General features: G+C 42.4%; 1 protein-coding gene across 1 annotated transcript; it reads right to left on the bottom strand.

Annotated features, from left to right (window-relative positions):
- Positions 1 to 2,171: 2,171 nt before the first annotated feature.
- On the bottom strand, positions 2,172 to 18,877 carry LOC306922878 (G-protein coupled receptor 22-like; the record flags this gene model as incomplete). Its single annotated transcript, XM_079500760.1, has 6 exons — positions 2,172 to 2,342; positions 3,608 to 4,093; positions 5,971 to 6,141; positions 15,412 to 15,621; positions 16,605 to 16,805; positions 18,752 to 18,877. The coding sequence occupies 6 exons, from the start codon at positions 18,875 to 18,877 to the stop codon at positions 2,172 to 2,174; spliced, it is 1,365 nt and encodes a 454-aa protein (XP_079356886.1).
- Positions 18,878 to 21,160: the final 2,283 nt, after the last annotated feature.

Genomic DNA, 21,160 nt, shown 5'->3' with positions numbered 1-21,160 from the left:
ATCTATGAGAACAATTTTACTGAATGAATGGTGGGGGGTGTATAGTCAGTCACTCAATTCAATCATTGAATATTAAACACAGAATTTATTATAAATACATATAATTCCTCATACGTACATATAATGAACACTATACATTTCATATATATTTATATATTTATACAGTGTACCGTATATAGCCTACTGTAAATTACAACCACAATTACAAAAATCCATGCAATAACATATATATACATTACAGTTTGTGTATCTATGAAACCTACTTCTGTAATATATAATACATAAAACATATTTGATTTCCATCACTGGTATTTGTACACTCTAGAACTATTTAAATTGCTGCTTTGGATATATGTTTTTCCCATTTATTCTTTCCTTTCTTCTTTTTTCCCATTGGTCGTTTGATATTAAGGTACACAGTCAAACACTCAGTATTACTTTAACTATGAGAAAAAGTTACCAAATGGACCCGTAAGCGTCTGTAACTCTGAGAGTGTATACAAATAGAACCAAATGGACACTTACGGGTCTGTTGTTCTGAGAGTGTACGAACAACGACAAAAAATCACACCCGTGTGAAGTGAGGGGCGTGCTTATCATCATACATCATCATGACGTAACATGTCGATTTGCTCAGACACATGTGACGTAAATTCTCCATTCATTGTGTAGGACGAAAATAGCCGATTTGCTCGTCTACACAATGACGTCAATTCTCCATTAATTGTCAATGGCATTTAATGTTTGTGTTAGGACAAAAATGTATAAATATAGGAGGGGCTAGCGCCCCATAAAAACCTAGCTCTGCTCGGCAAACATCACATTTCTCGAGCTAAAAGGTTTGAGAACCACTGGCATAGAATGAATGAATGAATGAATGAATTCATTCATTCATTCATTCATTCATTCATTCACGTGGTTGATAAAATTAAAGAGCACATCAGGCACCTCCACAACATATAGCAGACAATGTCACAGACGATTAAAAAAACCCCACAATATAGCCTTATAATAATAAAATAATAAGGCTTATTTCCACTATGGTCCTCCATTGTGGTACAACAATACTGTCTTGTGACACTATAATGTCGCCTCACAATCGGCGAGTTCGCAAACCAAAGTTTCTCCGCTTCACGGGGTGGACATTCCGCCCGTCGAGGGCCAGGCTCTGTCAGTGCTCCAGCTCATTGTCTGTCCTGATGAAGGTCTAATCGACCGAAACGTCGACCCAATAAAGAGCAACATTTTGGCAAGTGTCTGACAGTGTGCGGGACCTTTTCTTCAAAGATACCCTTTTTAATGAGTGCTCCAGCTCAACCACGAGGGCCTCACTGTCCCAAGTTTGCCAATTCCAAGAGTGCGTATACTGCAACACTAGCCAACATTGCAACACTAGCCAACACTTAACTCAGGACTCCTGAGTCACTGCCCTCCACACCCTCCTGTCTAGTGTGCAGGGACTTGAGATCTGCAGCGTTGTCAGCTCCGCTGTCGCACCGCAGTGTGTCCACATATAGGTGTGTGTGTCTTTCCACTGCTGCCTTTGACCTTGGTTGGCTCCCACAGTGTCAGTTTGTCAGTTACGGGTGCCTGACATAAGTGTCCAAGCCAGCCTCATCCTTTTCTCTCTGACCTCGTCTGTGACCCCGTAGAGGTCGACGTTTATGACGACGGTCTGCCCATATGTGACAACAAGTGCCATTCAAAGCATTCTTGCGTGAACACTACCCAGGGCCTTTTTTGCCATGCTGTGAGCGCCCAACAAAGCAGCAGTCGTCCTCCTACAGGACACACTCTACATCTGATGACAACTCAAGTGTCCCCAGGTTCCTCTCTCTCACCTGGGTCCATCCTCCATGGAATTTTAACCGTTGTCAGGTGTGATCTGGTCTGGACAGCCATGGGGTCAATCTGAAAGGACATTGAGTGTCTGGTCGCCAAGATCGAGCGCCGGCACACGTCTAGCACCGCCGTTGTGTGGGCAGGGTACAGAGACGGCAATGAGGCGGCCGATATTTTGGTGCCCGCCCTTCACCTGCCGGAGGTATTTTTTGTGCACTTTGCAAAGTTCCTCCACTGAAATGCGAAGCGCAGCAGCTGCAACACAACTTCACCGAAGAAGTGCAGCTCAAAAAAAGGCTTTCCGTGGACACTGCTCCTTCACAGCTCCTTCACTCGGCATCCTCAGAGGAGAGGCATTTCTGCCTGGCCTCGTTGTCCTCGAACGTCACCGTCTTGTTCCTCTTGGGGTCGATCCACGAGTTGTGGATGACAGCGTTGGCGGGCAGAGGCTCCGCCTCCGTGATGGACACCACCCTCTTCTTCATCTTGCTCTGCAGAACCTTCAACAAATCACAGTCAAGAGTCAGTTTGATTGACGCATCACGGGTTTACAGGTTAAAAAGGGTGGAGCAGAGAGAGGGAGAGCATAGGATAAAACATAGGAAAGAAACAGGTCAAAAGAACAGTCAAACGTCTGTATTCTGTACATTTATACATATAATATAAAAAATAGCAGGTGCAGAAATATTGGTGCAAAAAGTAGCAGGTACTGTGGGCTCCATCTTGCGCCAACCTTATCCCTTATCCCTAAACTAATTTGTAATTTTTTACTATTTAAAAAAACCTTTTAAAATAGTTCAACTAGCCGATCTACATCGAGACATTGTGAGCTTGTAGATCGGCTATTTGAACTATTTTAAAAGGTTTTTTTTAAATAGTAAAAAATGGCAAATTAGTTTAGGGATAAGGGATAAGGGGTGGCGCAAGATATAGCCCTGTATGTACATGAGGTTAGACATAAAGGTGCAAGACGTAGAAGGTATGTACGACGTGGCATTTAGCCTGGAATCCAGACTGATTTGCTGCGTTCAACAGTGGCCCTTTTCACTTGGCTTCTCAATCGGGCCGTCTTGAGCCTGATTTCCAAGGGTCACCTGTTACGTATAGGCATGTCATTGCTGATTGGATAGTGCTCAATGAATCACAGCAAAGAAGGGCTAAGGCGCGATTCATACTCCTAAAAGTCGGTTCGGCTCTGGGGGGGGGGGCGGGTATACCGTCCTAAAGTAGGCTCTTCGGTGCTACTGAAAATTTCTGACGAGGCGAAATCATTTCGGCACTACAGCGGTAAAATAGGAGTATGAATCGGCCCCAAGTGGCTAAAATTTACATTGGACGTCTCCGGTCCTGCCCCGCCCACACAGACCAATCAGAATCCCGAGCCCGCCCCCTTTCATGCAGGAAGCTTGTAGGTCTGCTATTTTTGAAAAATCGTGAAAATGTGGCGCAAATCTTTGAATATATATTCTTTCCGAGCAAACGTTTTTAACTCAAACCTTTGTTTCTGTGGGGGGGTCCCTGGAACAACATATTTTCAGATGGGGGTCGGCGGCCAATTACATATATTTTTGGGGGTACTTGACATGAAACTGTTTTAGAACGACTGACATGGAAACCTGGGGGTTTTCAGAAAACTGTCAGGATTTTAGACGACTTTTATAGAATCGTCCTCAGGTCTAAATGGGGTTTAACGTATAGCGAATCAGTCCAGGATTCCAGGCTACACACATGCAGGTCAGACATATAAGAAGGCGGCGCAATTAACCTTCTGGAACTTCTGCCGGGTGAAGGCGTAGAGCAGCGGGTGGAAGACGGTGGTGCCGTACGCCATGACCAGGAAGGCCAGCCGCAGCCGGGCGGTGGCGTCGCTGGGCCCCGCCGCCAGGATGAAGGCGTTCAGCACGGTGATGGGCGACCAGCACAGCAGGAAGGTGGACACGATGAGCAGCGACATGCGGAACACCCTCTTCTGCCGCTCGCGCCTCTCGCGGTGCCGCTTGACGGCGCGCCGCAGGGCGATGATGACGGAGACGGACGTGCGCATGCCCAGCGCCGGGTATCGTCCCGCCCCGCCGCCCCCAGTGGCGGTGTCGTCTGCGTTCTGGCAGCCGCCGTCTGTGTGGGTGTCGTCCTCGTGCTGCGAGGCGGTCATGGCGGTCATGGACGGTCGCTTTTTCCTGCGCGCCGCCTTATTCTTCTTCTTCTGTGCGGCGTGGTGGTGGAAGCGCGCGCCGATGCGGATGTTGAGCGCCTGCAGCAAGGTTTACAGAGGCAAGGTACAGAGGCAAGTTTACAGAGGCAAGTTTACAGAGGCAAGACACAGAGGCAAATTTATTTGCATGCAGGTTTATTCGCTGAAGGGGGAAAAGCCTCGTATATCCGTATACTGTCGCAAATTAATGCATACTATACTGCATCACACAAATATAGCCGATCTACAAGCTCACAACGCAATGCGTCGCAACGTGAGCTTGTAGATCTTCCATTGGATTGCGGGTTGTGGACGTCAAGGTTTCCACCGGGCAATTGAAATATTTCGAGACACGACAGGGTGTAATTTGTATAAAGAAGAGGAAAAAACATCCGCACACTAGTTTCTAGAGCTCCACGAGACTTACTTTATTAAGCTCTTCATCAGGCAAATGATGAAGACCTATTGGGTCGAAACGTTGCATTTTCTTGCCATTAATAAAGTAAGTCTCGTGGCGCTCTAGAAACTATAGTGTGTGGATGTTTTTTCCTCCTCTTTGATGTTTGCCTTGATGCCTGACATCCAGCACCTGGTCTAAATATATAGGCATTGAGATGTGAACACAATCTTCTCCGTGTAATTTGTAAAAACCAATTATAAAGGTGACATTTTGAAAAACAAAAACAAATGAGTGGGGGAAAAATGAAATAAAAATGAACACCAAAAGGTGTAGAAAAAGTGCCCCTCGGGGCACAGGTCTCCACCAAGGCAGGTCAGGTTGTGGCCTCCTGGTGGCGCTATAATAGGCCAATGTGAAAAGGGTGGGATATATTCCTCAGCCTAGTAAGAAAATGTGTGAAAGATTTCATGTAAATTGCACGCTGCGTTCATGATTTGAGGCTTTTGTTCAAAACGGGGCAATCTTGCAAACTTTGAAAGCCAATTATAGCCAATTAGGATGGAATATGAAATATGGGATAGATCCGACTTGAGCACATGACTATAGAGATACTGTGTAACGATTTGTGAGATTTTTGGACAGAATCTGGAGGAGTAATATCAAAAAATGTGTTTTACAAAAGTCGGCCTCCTGGTGGCGCTATAAAAGGCAGATGCGGAAAATGCAGGTCAAAGGTTTGTCCTTGGCCTCTAGGAAGTGTGCATGCAACGTTTCACGCAGATCGGTGCAGTTTTAGGTAAAAAATGTGAAAAGCTGCCTTATGGTGGCGCTATAACATCCCATTCTGGAAAATGTGGGGCAGAGGTTCATCGTTGGCATCCAGCGAGTGTGTGTGCAAAGTTTGGCATCGACCGGGTTAACGGTGCCAGAGATTAGCTGGTAACAGACGGACGGAAGGAAGGACGGACACACACACACACGGACGGAGTGCAAAACATACTCTCTCCCCATGCCTTCGGCCTGGTTGAGACAATGAGTGCCACACTTTTTGTATTTTTCCAGTTTTTCATGTGTCTATGAGGTGACAGTACTTCATTAAGACACCCTGGAGTCGTTTTTTATGTGCAATGGTGTATTAACTTTGTATTTCTTACGGCTGAAGTCAAACGTGCCACTGCAAAAAACACTAATATAGTGACATCACACTATCAGCCCCTCCCCTAACCCCTCCCCCTTTATCATACAACTACAGCTGTGGGTGTGGCTTCAGTTCAGGTGGATCACCACCCATCACCACCCACCAGGCAAACCAGGCATACTTAATGAACTGGTGGGGGTGCCCATATAAAAACGACATTTTAACAAATACTGTATAACAATAAGACCTGATGATCATGTTTTAGGGTGGAAAAAAATCATGGCACTCCATCTTTAACCCATTTTGGGCGGGAACCCCTTTTGGTGTGGTGCGCTACGAGCTTGTAGGTCTGCTATTTTTTAAAAATCGTGAAAATGTGGCACAATTGAGGCTATAGACCTGCAGGATCTTGGAGTAGGTGACGAGCATGACGACGGCGGTGAAGATGAAGATGGGGATCTGGGCCAGCAGGTGGTAGTAGAGGACAGGTTCGGTGTGGTAGTGGCTTTTAGCGTGGGGCGCCACCGTCCGGTTGGGTTCGGCCCCACCCCCCTGGGCGTAGAAGCCCACCTATAGGGTAAGGGGACCATGTGGAAGAAGATTAGAATGTCTCCATTATTGTGGCAAACTGTTGATTTCGTCGACTAAAAACTGAGACGAAAAATGTTTCGTCGACTATCTTTTTTCACTGAGGAAAACTAAGCTGTGATGACTAAAACTAAGACTAAATGTATTGACAATTTCCGTCAACAAATAAAAACTAGACTAAAATGTAAGGGACTAGTGGACAAGAGATCCAGTATAGGTAATTTTACACTTGGTTGCATGCTGAAAATAGGGCGATCTACAAGCTCACAACGCGTCGCGCTGCGACGCGTTGTGAGCTTGTAGATCGGCTATTTTCAGCAAGTGTAAAATCAGCCATTACGACGGCATCAAGGCCCGACAAAATACATTTCAGTCCACTAAATCAACTGTAGATTTAGTCGACTAAAATCTTATGATATTTAGTCGACTAAAACTAGACTAACAGTAAAACATTCCGGGTGACTAAAATGTGCAGAACTAAATGAAAACTATTCAAGAGACTATGACTAAAACTAAAATCTAAATTTGCTGTCAAAAACAACACATGGTGGCAAACAATATTCACAATTCCACTTAAACCCCCAAGCACCCGTATTGTGGTGGAAAACCTCTGTGGGAAATACTAGCAGCTTGAGCTTGCCGAGCTGTTATATTTCCTGCAAAAGATCTCCTCACAATTAACAGAAAACGAAAACAACACCAACACAGAGCCCTGAGGGACTCCACTCAACCATATAGGGTTTTTGTGGTTCTTAAACAATATTATTGTGTTAATCAAAATGTGCTTAAAAGACTTCACACTGAGAATGGAAGTGGAAACAATCATTTCTATTGCCTCATACATAATTTAACAGGAACGATATGTAGTAGATTATAATTGTTTATTTCATCGGGATGGAAGCCTGCTTTCTACGTTGAATGTAAAGACTAAAGAGTGCCAGCCAGTGTACAGCCTGCCTACTCCAAAACTGTATAATATAGGAATACTGTAATTTACGTGCGCACATACAGTACACACATTTTACATGGCTAGAGCTTGGCAAAACTGAATGAATCCGTGTGTGCTGGAGGAATTGGCAATGTTATGACATGTTTTCTTTTTTCTCTACCCCTTTATTCACCCCAATTGTAATTGGTCACGGGGCAGCCCGTGCCCAATAGACAATATCAAGGACGTTGCACACAGACAACTTGATCAATTGATAAACCGGATTGGAAGCTGGATTGGAAGTGACGGTTCATATTGTACAAATGACATTTTTAGTAATTCACACAAACACAATGATTGAAAGAGGTTTAAATATGTTTATATTTGTATTTATTGACACTGAAGTTGAATTATGTTTGTCACCTGTCTCTCCTCTGCAGTGCTGGCACTCCTCTCTACATCGGAGGGTGCCAAGTACTGTAGTGTAGAGGAGGAGTAGAGGGGTGTTTGTTCATGTTTGTATTATTATGTTTGGTCTTTATGTTAGGTTCTCTAAATTAATTGGGCCTGTGATATGTAAATGCACATTTAATATTCCTTGTAATGTATAGTGAGGTGGCAGATTACTCTATAGGCCTTAGACTGAGCTAGCCGTGTGGTTGAGTTAATTATTTTCCACTTAACTGGTTAGGGGATGGTTTGCCCCACCTGTATAAAAGCAAGATTGCTGCAGGTGAAGGCAGTTCAGTATGACTTGAGGCTACTGAAAGAGACAACAGGGGAAAACTGCGAGCCAGGGCCTCATTGCAGGAGGCCTTTAAGGGGTGCATACTTGGTTAGACATGGGTTAAGCCTTAACCCATGTTAAGGTTAGGTTTAGGTGTGCTGCCCCGTGGGAGGTTAGGAGGGTTTGAGATAGGTTGTAGTTGTAGGACTAATGACAAGAAATGGGGCCATTTTTTTAAATTGGAATCCTGAAAAATAACATTTTTAATGAATTTCAAATGAATTTAGTTAGTTTAGTTATGTCAACTTTATGAACTAAATCCAAACACATTGGACATACAAAAGCGGGCCATGTTTGCATGTTTTGAATTGTATAACAGCTGAAATCAATAATATATCACTATTCTATATTAACCTGAGGGCTGCATTAAAGGGACGTTTCACCCTTTTTGCATACAAATATATGTTAATGACATTTAGAAGATTTAGAACACTTTCATGGGAGTCTTTATGTGTGTAATATGTGGTTTTAGATCTTTTAGATTGTAGCAGTGAGCCCAGTGTCTCTGATGTCATGGACACTGGGCTCACTTACTTCCTGGACTACAATTCCCATGCCGCATGTGGCGCCCGGGCCGCCAGTTGCCCATGTAGTAGGGCATTCATTTAAAAAAAAAAGAAAACACACAAAAAGTGGCGTTGTGAGCTTGTAGATCGGCTATTTTCAGCAAGTGTAAAAACAGTCATCACGACGGCATCAAGGCCCGACAAAATACATTTCAGTCCACTAAATCAACTGTAGATTTAGTCGACTAAAATCTTATGATATTTAGTCGACTAAAACTAGACTAACACTAAAACATTCCGGGTGACTGAAATGTGGCTAAAACTAAATTAAAACTATTCAAGAGACTATGACTAAAACTAAAATCTAAATTTGCTGTCAAAAACAACACATGGTGGCAAAGAATAATCACAATTCCACTTAAACCCCCAAGCACCCGTATTGTGGTGGAAAACCTCTGTGGGAAATACTAGCAGCTTGAGCTTGCCGAGCTGTTATATTTCCTGCAAAAGATCTCCTCACAATTAACAGAAAACGAAAACAACACCAACACAGAGCCCTGAGGGACTCCACTCAACCATATAGGGTTTTTGTGGTTATTAAACAATATTATTGTGTTAATCAAAATGTGCTTAAAAGACTTCACACTGAGAATGGAAGTGGAAACAATCATTTCTATTGCCTCATACATAATTTAACAGGAACGATATGCAGTAGATTATAATTGTTTATTTCATCGGCATGGAAGCCTGCTTTCTAGCTACGTTGAATGTAAAGACTAAAGAGTGCCAGCCAGTGTACAGCCAGCTGCCTACTCCAAAACTGTATAATATAGGAATACTGTAATTTACGTGCGCACATACAGTACACACATTTTACATGGCTAGAGCTTGGCAAAACTGAATGAATCCGTGTGTGCTGGAGGAATTGGCAATGTTATGACATGTTTTCTTTTTTCTCTACCCCTTTATTCACCCCAATTGTAATTGGTCACGGGGCAGCCCGTGCCCAATAGACAATATCAAGGACGTTGCACACAGACAACTTGATCAATTGATAAACCGGATTGGAAGCTGGATTGGAAGTGACGGTTCATATTGTACAAATGACATTTTTAGTAATTCACACAATGATTGAAAGAGGTTTAAATATGTTTATATTTGTATTTATTGACACTGAAGTTGAATTATGTTTGTCACCTGTCTCTCCTCTGCAGTGCTGGCACTCCTCTCTACATCGGAGGGTGCCAAGTACTGTAGTGTAGAGGAGGAGTAGAGGGGTGTTTGTTCATGTTTGTATTATTATGTTTGGTCTTTATGTTAGGTTCTCTAAATTAATTGGGCCTGTGATATGTAAATGCACATTTAATATTCCTTGTAATGTATAGTGAGGTGGCAGATTACTCTATAGGCCTTAGACTGAGCTAGCCGTGTGGTTGAGTTAATTATTTTCCACTTAACTGGTTAGGGGATGGTTTGCCCCACCTGTATAAAAGCAAGATTGCTGCAGGTGAAGGCAGTTCAGTATGACTTGAGGCTACTGAAAGAGACAACAGGGGAAAACTGCGAGCCAGGGCCTCATTGCAGGAGGCCTTTAAGGGGTGCATACTTGGTTAGACATGGGTTAAGCCTTAACCCATGTTAAGGTTAGGTTTAGGTGTGCTGCCCCGTGGGAGGTTAGGAGGGTTTGAGATAGGTTGTAGTTGTAGGACTAATGACAAGAAATGGGGCCATTTTTTTAAATTGGAATCCTGAAAAATAACATTTTTAATGAATTTCAAATGAATTTAGTTAGTTTAGTTATGTCAACTTTATGAACTAAATCCAAACACATTGGACATACAAAAGAGGGCCATGTTTGCATGTTTTGAATTGTATAACAGCTGAAATCAATAATATATCACTATTCTATATTAACCTGAGGGCTGCATTAAAGGGACGTTTCACCCTTTTTGCATACAAATATATGTTAATGACATTTAGAAGATTTAGAACACTTTCATGGGAGTCTTTATGTGTGTAATATGTGGTTTTAGATCTTTTAGATTGTAGCAGTGAGCCCAGTGTCTCTGATGTCATGGACACTGGGCTCACTTACTTCCTGGACTACAATTCCCATGCCGCATGTGGCGCCCGGGCCGCCAGTTGCCCATGTAGTAGGGCATTCATTTAAAAAAAAAAGAAAACACACAAAAAGTGGCGTTGTGAGCTTGTAGATCGGCTATTTTCAGCAAGTGTAAAAACAGTCATCACGACGGCATCAAGGCCCGACAAAATACATTTCAGTCCACTAAATCAACTGTAGATTTAGTCGACTAAATCAACTGTAGATTTAGTCGACTAAAATCTTATGATATTTAGTCGACTAAAACTAGACTAACAGTAAAACATTCCGGGTGACTAAAATGTGCAGAACTAAATGAAAACTATTCAAGAGACTATGACTAAAACTAAAATCTAAATTTGCTGTCAAAAACAACACATGGTGGCAAAGAATAATCACAATTCCACTTAAACCCCCAAGCACCCGTATTGTGGTGGAAAACCTCTGTGGGAAATACTAGCAGCTTGAGCTTGCCGAGCTGTTATATTTCCTGCAAAAGATCTCCTCACAATTAACAGAAAACGAAAACAACACCAACACAGAGCCCTGAGGGACTCCACTCAACCATATAGGGTTTTTGTGGTTCTTAAACAATATTATTGTGTTAATCAAAATGTGCTTAAAAGACTTCACACTGAGAATGGAAGTGGAAACAATCATTTCTATTGCCTCATACATAATTTAACAGGAACGATATGTAGTAGATTATAATTGTTTATTTCATCGGGATGGAAGCCTGCTTTCTACGTTGAATGTAAAGACTAAAGAGTGCCAGCCAGTGTACAGCCTGCCTACTCCAAAACTGTATAATATAGGAATACTGTAATTTACGTGCGCACATACAGTACACACATTTTACATGGCTAGAGCTTGGCAAAACTGAATGAATCCCTGTGTGTGCTGGAGGAATTGGCAATGTTATGACATGTTTTCTTTTTTCTCTACCCCTTTATTCACCCCAATTGTAATTGGTCACGGGGCAGCCCATGCCCAATAGAGCGTCGCAGTCCCGCCTCCTACCCGGGACCAGGAAATGAAATCCAATGCATTATTCTCATAGACATTTCGTAAAGTATTTATTTAAAGACGGTTACGCCGCGGACAAAGCCAACTCGAGTCGTGACAACTCATGACAACACAAACAATATTTTGGACCAAACAAATAATTAGAAAGAAGAAAAAAACGGCAGGTTACAACACTTTTTTTGTTGTTTTTCTTCTTTCTAATTATTTGTTTGGTCCAAAATATTGTTTGTGTTGTCATGAGTTGTCACGACTCGAGTTGGCTTTGTCCGCGGCGTAACCGTCTTTAAATAAATACTTTACGAAATGTCTATGAGAATAATGCATTGGATTTCATTTCCTGGTCCCGGGTAGGAGGCGGGACTGCGACGCTCTATAGACAATATCAAGGACGTTGCACACAGACAACTTGATCAATTGATAAACCGGATTGGAAGCTGGATTGGAAGTGACGGTTCATATTGTACAAATGACATTTTTAGTAATTCACACAATGATTGAAAGAGGTTTAAATATGTTTATATATGTATTTATTGACACTGAAGTTGAATTATGTTTGTCACCTGTCTCTCCTCTGCAGTGCTGGCACTCCTCTCTACATCGGAGGGTGCCAAGTACTGTAGTGTAGAGGAGGAGTAGAGGGGTGTTTGTTCATGTTTGTATTATTATGTTTGGTCTTTATGTTAGGTTCTCTAAATTAATTGGGCCTGTGATATGTAAATGCACATTTAATATTCCTTGTAATGTATAGTGAGGTGGCAGATTACTCTATAGGCCTTAGAGCTAGCCGTGTGGTTGAGTTAATTATTTACCACTTAACTGGTTAGGGGATGGTTTGCCCCACCTGTATAAAAGCAAGATTGCTGCAGGTGAAGGCAGTTCAGTATGACTTGAGGCTACTGAAAGAGACAACAGGGGAAAACTGCGAGCCAGGGCCTCATTGCAGGAGGCCTTTAAGGGGTGCATACTTGGTTAGACATGGGTTAAGCCTTAACCCATGTTAAGGTTAGGTTTAGGTGTGCTGCCCCGTGGGAGGTTAGGAGGGTTTGAGATAGGTTGTAGTTGTAGGACTAATGACAAGAAATGGGGCCATTTTTTTTAATTGGAATCCTGAAAAATAATTGTTGTATTGAATTTCAAATGAATTTAGTTAGTTTAGTTATGTCAACTTTATGAACTAAATCCAAACACATTGGACATACAAAAGCGGGCCATGTTTGCATGTTTTGAATTGTATAACAGCTGAAATCAATAATATATCACTATTCTATATTAACCTGAGGGCTGCATTAAAGGGACGTTTCACCCTTTTTGCATACAAATATATGTTAATGACATTTAGAAGATTTAGAACACTTTCATGGGAGTCTTTATGTGTGTAATATGTGGTTTTAGATCTTTTAGATTGTAGCAGTGAGCCCAGTGTCTCTGATGTCATGGACACTGGGCTCACTTACTTCCTGGACTACAATTCCCATGCCGCATGTGGCGCCCGGGCCGCCAGTTGCCCATGTAGTAGGGCATTCATTTACAAAAAAAAGAAAACACACAAAAAGTGGCGTTGTGAGCTTGTAGATCGGCTATTTTCAGCAAGTGTAAAAACAGTCATCACGACGGCATCAAGGCCCGACAAAATACATTTCAGTCCACTAAATCAACTGTAGATTTAGTCGACTAAACTCTTATGATATTTAGTCGACTAAAACTAGACTAACACTAAAACATTCCGGGTGACTGAAATGTGGCTAAAACTAAATGAAAACTATTCAAGAGACTATGACTAAAACTAAAATCTAAATTTGCTGTCAAAAACAACACATTGTGGCAAAGAATAATCACAATTCCACTTAAACCCCCAAGCACCCGTATTGTGGTGGAAAACCTCTGTGGGAAATACTAGCAGCTTGAGCTTGCCGAGCTGTTATATTTCCTGCAAAAGATTTCCTCACAATTAACAGAAAACGAAAACAACACCAACACAGAGCCCTGAGGGACTCCACTCAACCATATAGGGTTTTTGTGGTTATTAAACAATATTATTGTGTTAATCAAAATGTGCTTAAAAGACTTCACACTGAGAATGGAAGTGGAAACAATCATTTCTATTGCCTCATACATAATTTAACAGGAACGATATGCAGTAGATTATAATTGTTTATTTCATCGGCATGGAAGCCTGCTTTCTAGCTACGTTGAATGTAAAGACTAAAGAGTGCCAGCCAGTGTACAGCCTGCCTACTCCAAAACTGTATAATATAGGAATATTGTAATTTACGTGCGCACATACAGTACACACATTTTACATGGCTAGAGCTTGGCAAAACTGAATGAATCCCTGTGTGTGATGGAGGAATTGGCAATGTTATGACATGTTTTCTTTTTTCTCTACCCCTTTATTCACCCCAATTGTAATTGGTCACGGGGCAGCCCGTGCCCAATAGACAATATCAAGGACGTTGCACACAGACAACTTGATCAATTGATAAACCGGATTGGAAGCTGGATTGGAAGTGACGCTTCATATTGTACAAATGACATTTTTAGTAATTCACACAATGATTGAAAGGGGTTTAAATATGTTTATATTTGTATTTATTGACACTGAAGTTGAATTATGTTTGTCACCTGTCTCTCCTCTGCAGTGCTGGCACTCCTCTCTACATCGGAGGGTGCCAAGTACTGTAGTGTAGAGGAGGAGTAGAGGGGTGTTTGTTCATGTTTGTATTATTATGTATGGTCTTTATGTTAGGTTCTCTAAATTAATTGGGCCTGTGATATGTAAATGCATATTTAATATTCGTTGTAATGTATAGTGAGGTGGCAGATTACTCTATAGGCCTTAGAGCTAGCCGTGTGGTTGAGTTAATTATTTACCACTTAACTGGTTAGGGGATGGTTTGCCCCACCTGTATAAAAGCAAGATTGCTGCAGGTGAAGGCAGTTCAATATGACTTGAGGCTAGTGAAAGAGACAACAGGGGAAAACTGCGAGCCAGGGCCTCATTGCAGGAGGCCTTTAAGGGGTGCATACTTGGTTAAACATGGGTTAAGCCTTAACCCATGTTAAGGTTAGGTTTAGGTGTGCTGCCCCGTGGGAGGTTAGGAGGGTTTGAGATAGGTTGTAGTTGTAGGACTAATGACAAGAAATGGGGCCATTTTTTTAAATTGGAATCCTGAAAAATAACCTTTTTATTGAATTTCAAATGAATTTAGTTAGTTTAGTTATGTCAACTTTATGAACTAAATCCAAACACATTGGACATACAAAAGCGGGCCATGTTTGCATGTTTTGAATTGTATAACAGCTGAAATCAATAATATATCACTATTCTATATTAACCTGAGGGCTGCATTAAAGGGACGTTTCACCCTTTTTGCATACAAATATATGTTAATGACATTTAGAAGATTTAGAACACTTTCATGGGAGTCTTTATGTGTGTAATATGTGGTTTTAGATCTTTTAGATTGTAGCAGTGAGCCCAGTGTCTCTGATGTCATGGACACTGGGCTCACTTACTTCCTGGACTACAATTCCCATGCCGCATGTGGCCCCAGGGCCGCCAGTTGCCCATGTAGTAGGGCATTCATTTACAAAAAAAAAAAAACACACAAAAAGTGGCGTTGTGAGCTTGTAGATCGGCTATTTTCAGCAAGTGTAAAAACAGTCATCACGACGGCATCAAGGCCCGCCAAAATACATTTTAGTCGACTAAATCAACCGTAGATTTAGTCGACTAAAACCTTATGACATTCAGTCGACTAAAACTAGACTAACACTAAAACATTCCAGGTGACTAAAATGTGACTGAAACTAAATGAAAACTATTGAATAGACTATATGACTAAAAACACAACAACTAAAATAACTAAAATCAAAATTTGATGCCAAAAACACTGCGCCTCACCTCCATGAAGGGCACCAGGAAGCTGACCAGACTGAGCACCCAGATGGCGGCCAGCAGGCTGAGGGCGCGGCCCATGGTCAGCACCCGGTTGGCGGGTTTGACGGAGATGTCGTAGCGGTCCAGCGTGATGGCGAGCAGGTTGACGGCGGTCGCCACACTGGTGAAGGACACGCAGGCCTCGTGGAAGCAGCAGACCAGCGCCGTGTCGCCCTGCCAGCAGGGGGCAGAAAAGTTTGCTAAAACTTAACGAAGTTAATGAAAAGTATAGAATTGAAATAAACCTTGATGGACAGTAGCAGCTAGTGCACCACAGTGATGATTGGAGGTATAGCCTTGGATCAAGACCACATCTCTGCTGTCGGGAGGAAACCTCATAACTCCAAAATGTTCATTTTTCAGGAAATGAAAAATATGCATTTTTCAGGAAATTAAGAAAACCTTGTATTTTTTAAACAAAGCAATACAGCCTCATCAAAGTTGGTGTTGTAACTTTATATATTGTCAATTACTTCCATGAGAGGGGGAGAGGTGGTGAGTTAGTTGCTTTAGCAGACATTTTGAGGGTCCAATGGAGAAAATCACTGAAAATCTGCACACAAAGCCTGTACTTCTCCACATATTTACCAAAAATATATACATGGCTAGACCCTGTATAGCCATGTTCAGGGATGTAGCACCAAATGCTGGGCCCTGGGACAAGCATTCTCTGTGGGCCCCACACGCACATCTTTCTTTATTTTTATTTTTTTTATCCAGGCTTTCAAGCCTTTTATCCAGGCTTTCTTGGGGCCCTAGTAAATGTGTCCTACTTTCCCCCCAGTGTATAAACGCACGTGGCAACTTTTATTTTGTATTATGTACGGGAAGTATGGGCTTTGCATGCCGATTTACAGTGACTATAGGGACCATATGAGACCAAGACTAGATACATACGTACGTAATAAGCAATAAATGTCAGACTGGATAAAATACATCTGATAGTCTTGATCCAAGGCTAGGTAAATATTAAAAATCACACCCGTGTGAACTGAGTGGTGCAACTACACATTTATTAACCATAGCAACCATGCTCGTTTTTTTGGTTGCTAACCATAGCAACCATGCTCGTTTTTTTGGTACGAACAAACACGGGTACACGGGTACAAAGACAGTTGTTGGAGTGGTTTGCACCACTCAAAAATAATAATAATAACCTTTATGGAGAGCAGGACCACGGTGATGGTGAGGGGGATACAACAGGTGCAGACCACCACGTCCAGAACATGCAGGTTCATGGTGACCACGTTGCTGACGGAGCTGATGAGGTTGGACTTCATGCAGTACAGAGCCAGAACCGTCAGGTTGGAGCTCAGACCCAGGACCATCTCCAGCATGAGGAACCCCGTCACTGATACCTGGATGCAGGGACGTGCACACATAGACGTCAAAGGGGGCTTCAGCCCCTGCCCTTATAGAGCGTCGCAGTCCCGCACCCTCGAGAGACCCGGGAAAATAATTCCCTGTTCATTTTCCTCTTTTCAAAAAGTATTTATTTAAATACGTTTACGCCGCGGACAAAGCCAACTCTTGTCGTGACAAATCATGACAATAAACACAATGTTTTGGGCCGAGCAAATAATTAGAAAGAAGAAAAAAACGGCAGGTTACAACACTTTTTTGTTGTTTTTCTTCTTTGTAATTATTTGCTTGGTCCAAAATATTGTGTTTGTTGTCATGATTTGTCACAACTCGAGTTGGCTTTGTACGACGCTTAAAAGGTCTTTAAATAAATACTTTTTGAAATGTCTATGGGGAAAATGCATTGGGAATTATTTCCTGGGCCTGGTGTCGTCATGACTGCGGCACTCTATGCCCGTCTGTAAAACAACTGCCCTTTCCATACCACGAATGCAGCATTTACTATGGTGGAAGAAATGCAAATGCCACTCAGAGTCCTTTTCATGCCATGCCGGAAGGCAGCATTCAGGAAAATAGCTTTTTTTCCGAAGCCTCCTGAACTTGGAACGCGCCATTTTGCGTTGAACAAATTTGTTTTGAAATCCAAGTCGTTACACCGCATCTCCAGTAGATACAGAGTGCTGGGGTTGCGCCCTGAAAATAGCTGATCTACAAGCTCTCAACGCGTCGCACTGCGACGCATTGAGAGCTTGTAGATCTGCTATTTTCTCTATTTTTGTTCAAAAGTGCCCTCTTAACGGGATTTCAGCCCCTGCCCCTATAACACTCTCTGCACGTCCCTGCCTGGATGGGATGAATAAATATGATTAGGATTTAGAACCATCTCTGACACTATAACCTAGTCACCAATATACCTGGAATTTAGGGGTGTCACAATTTGTGATATTTTGCTCCCTCCCTGTATCATGTCAAAATGTCTTATTGTGTTTCTCGCTTGTCTCTGTTTTGCCACTGATCTGTACAGCACTTTGGTCATTGGTTGTTTTAAACGTGCTTTATAAATAAAGTTTGATTTGATTTTGGATTAAGAGCGTCTGCTGAATGCCTAGATTGTAATCTGTAAATTGTATCTAGAAGTCGTACACTTTATACTTTACATTACTGCTGACAATGTTGCCTTCAAGAAAGTCATTGGTTTTCCATCATTTCAGTATGGTAATGTACATTATGTCAATTGTATTCAACGGCTAAACACGGATCTGTACTTGTGACAGATCCTTTAAATATAAATGTATGTTGACAGTATATACAGTAATGTTGTGGTACCTACACAGTTAACAGAATTGAAGCTTGACTTAACAAAACAAACAAACAAAAATAAAGATAACACCGTAAAGTGTAAATGGACTGCATTTACATATATGTAAATTTAATCGAAGAAGGCAGCGGCACAGGAAAAAGATCTTCCCCCAATCGTAAAGTCCTACCTGGAAGATACGGGTACGGGTCGTACCTGGAATCTGATAGGGTACGACTATGGGCAGTACCTGGAAGCTGATAGGCTATGGTATGGGCAGTAGCCTACCTGGAATCTGATAGGGTACGGGTACGGATAGTCCCTGGAAGCTGATAGGCTAAGGTATATTGGGCAGTACTTTGAAGCTGATAGGCTAAGGTATGTGCAGTACCTGGAAGCTGATAGGCTAAGGTATGTGCAGTACCTGGAAGCTGATAGGCTAAGGTATAATGGGCAGTACCTTGAAGCTGATAGGCTAAGGTATGTGCAGTAGGTCTACCTGGAAGCCTATAGGGCGTGGGCACATATACGCGTCAAGAGCAGGCGTCTCTTCCTGGTTTTTAAACAGCTGGTAGATGGAAGATAATGGAGTACGAGTACGGGATAGTTCCTGGAAGATAATGGGGTACGGGTATGGGATAGTACCTGGAAGCTGATAGGGTACGAGTATCCGGGTGCAGCCGGTGTCACAGTTCGGCTGATGGGCTCAGTGTTGTCGGTGACGGTGATATTCATGGTGGTTTCTCCTTCCAGCTGGGGAAGGATGTGCATTCTCCTGGAGACAATGGAGGGGCTCTGTATTAGGCCTTGTTATAGAGCTCCGAAGTCTGACGTCACCTCAGCGTTTCTGTCAGGGGAGTGGCTGTGCGTCGTTAATGATGTCCATTCATATTTGATACAGCCAGTTTCTAGAGAAAATGGAATTAATGTGACCGCAAAAGCCTTGAAACTACATATGAATGCAATGTCGCTGAGCATATACGACATGCCCAGCTGTCAACATATTGCGTTCCTGAGATTCCTCGTTGACGTAAGCTCAGCTGGTGGTGACTCGACTCGTACTAACCACGATACATTATATATCAATAAAATAAAAATAAAAATAAACGTAATTAACGTTCAGATTCTGTTGTGCGACGGGCTGCGGGCAGAAGCAGCCTACCCGGAAATGTAGTCTCTGGGTTGTTTGGCTCGTTTCTAACGCTTATTTTGTTACTCTTTGGGTATATTTGTACATTTCCACCTTCAGTCGATGCTTCATATCCATATGAGTGAAAAGGCCCGGGTGATCGGTTTATTTTTCAAACACAGTTCTTATATGAGGCGATCTAAAATCCCCCTATGGAGAGTACAATGCTTATAAAAACATACATGAACCATGGCGCTCACTACCCTCTACTGGTAGTAGAGGGCAGTGACGTCAGGACTTCGGTGCTCTATACAGGCCTATTATTATTATTATTATTATTATGGTGAATAAAATTATATTTTATCCAATCAGCAAACAAGTTTATACAATGCATTACACAGCTTGGTTGAATGCTTGATTCTGATTGGTCAATCGCTGAATTCATTAGATGGTTTGCAGTGTGTTCTTTTGTAATTTTGTAATAACCGATGAACTCAATAACAGACCGTCGTCCAATCAAAAGACCTGGCTCATATCAATCTGCAGCTGCTCAATGTTGTGCCCCAACATGGCAGCCATGTAAACAAACACACAAATGATACGTAGCTTGCGGAGTTAGTTCAGTCAGATATACTCGAGGGGTTTCATGCCGTGCTCAAGGACGCATACATTTACCCAAGGGGTTAATATGCTGCATTACTATGTGGGTGTATAAGTGTGTGTGCAAAACCCACACGTCATTCGCTGATGTGGCAGTCAGCTGACCAATAGGCCTATCTCACAGCCCCCTTTCCACGCCCCCTTCCGGTAGCTAGTGGTGTCATTTAACATTAGCATTTACACGTTTTTTTCTCTGGAGAATCTAAGTACATTTCCTAATGTAAAAATGTGACAGACCAATATTATTATGAAGCAAACAAGATGGTAAATCAGCTCGAACAGATAGAACAAACCTTACCTTGAGAAAACAAAAGTTGTAGACTTCTTAAATGACCTCTGTTAACATGTAGTGTCTATGGAGTGACGTCACGCTATCACCACTAGCTCCGAAAGGGGGTGTGGAAAGGGGGCGGGGAAATTCTGTGAGATAGGCCTAAGATTGCTTGCTTGCTCTCGTACACTGAGGACGCTTCGCTCCGCTGCTCTCGCCTATGCTTGCATTCTTCAACTGATATCAATGTTTTATTTTTCTTTGAGAAACTACAAGTGGATCCTCGTTACTTGTAAACCGATGGGACTGTATTTCTTCTATAGATCGAAGCTTTTGCCATACTGCAAAATACTCTTTTTTTACCTCCAGTGAATGGGTACGTGGCACATAGCTATAGCTAACTAGCACTGGATACTTGGCAAATAGCCAGCACCGCGATGTTCCCTGTCATATCTTCAAAGGACTTTCAGAAACTGCTTCAAAAGATTGCAGTGCTCGAAGCGGAATTACACTATTTAAAAGTTAATTTGGAAGTAAAACAACAACATGGGAATCAGGAGAACCGCACGCAGGATAAGACATTCGCCTGGAGTTCTCTCGGCGCAAGGCCAAAGGACATGAAAGGACGAAAAACTGGGGGTGTTTCCCCACCCGGTATATCCACTGTGATTACAAACAGACTTGGACTTGAAAGGACGACTAACTGGAAGAGCTCGGAGCCCCGATAAGACCAGCTGGCCTACGCTACCAGCCCGACTCAGAGCCTCGTCCACCCCCCTTCAAAAATGGAAAACTGTGAAAGGCAGATCAAAAATCATATCTCCCCATATGGAGAATGTGCAGGTGGCTAACAGATTCAGCCCACTGCTCCAGATGGATGACAGAGATATCGCCACACCGAGCAGGGTAAGAATCAACATCACAGAAAATGAAAGGCGAGCTAATGGAGACCAAATTAATGAATTCCTGATTGTTGGTGATCAGGCTGTGAAAT

The sequence above is a fragment of the Electrona antarctica genome, assembly GCF_951216825.1.
Source record: "Electrona antarctica genome assembly, chromosome: 5".
NCBI classification, from domain to species: domain Eukaryota; kingdom Metazoa; phylum Chordata; class Actinopteri; order Myctophiformes; family Myctophidae; genus Electrona; species Electrona antarctica.
This window is presented reverse-complemented; position numbering and strand designations above follow the sequence as displayed.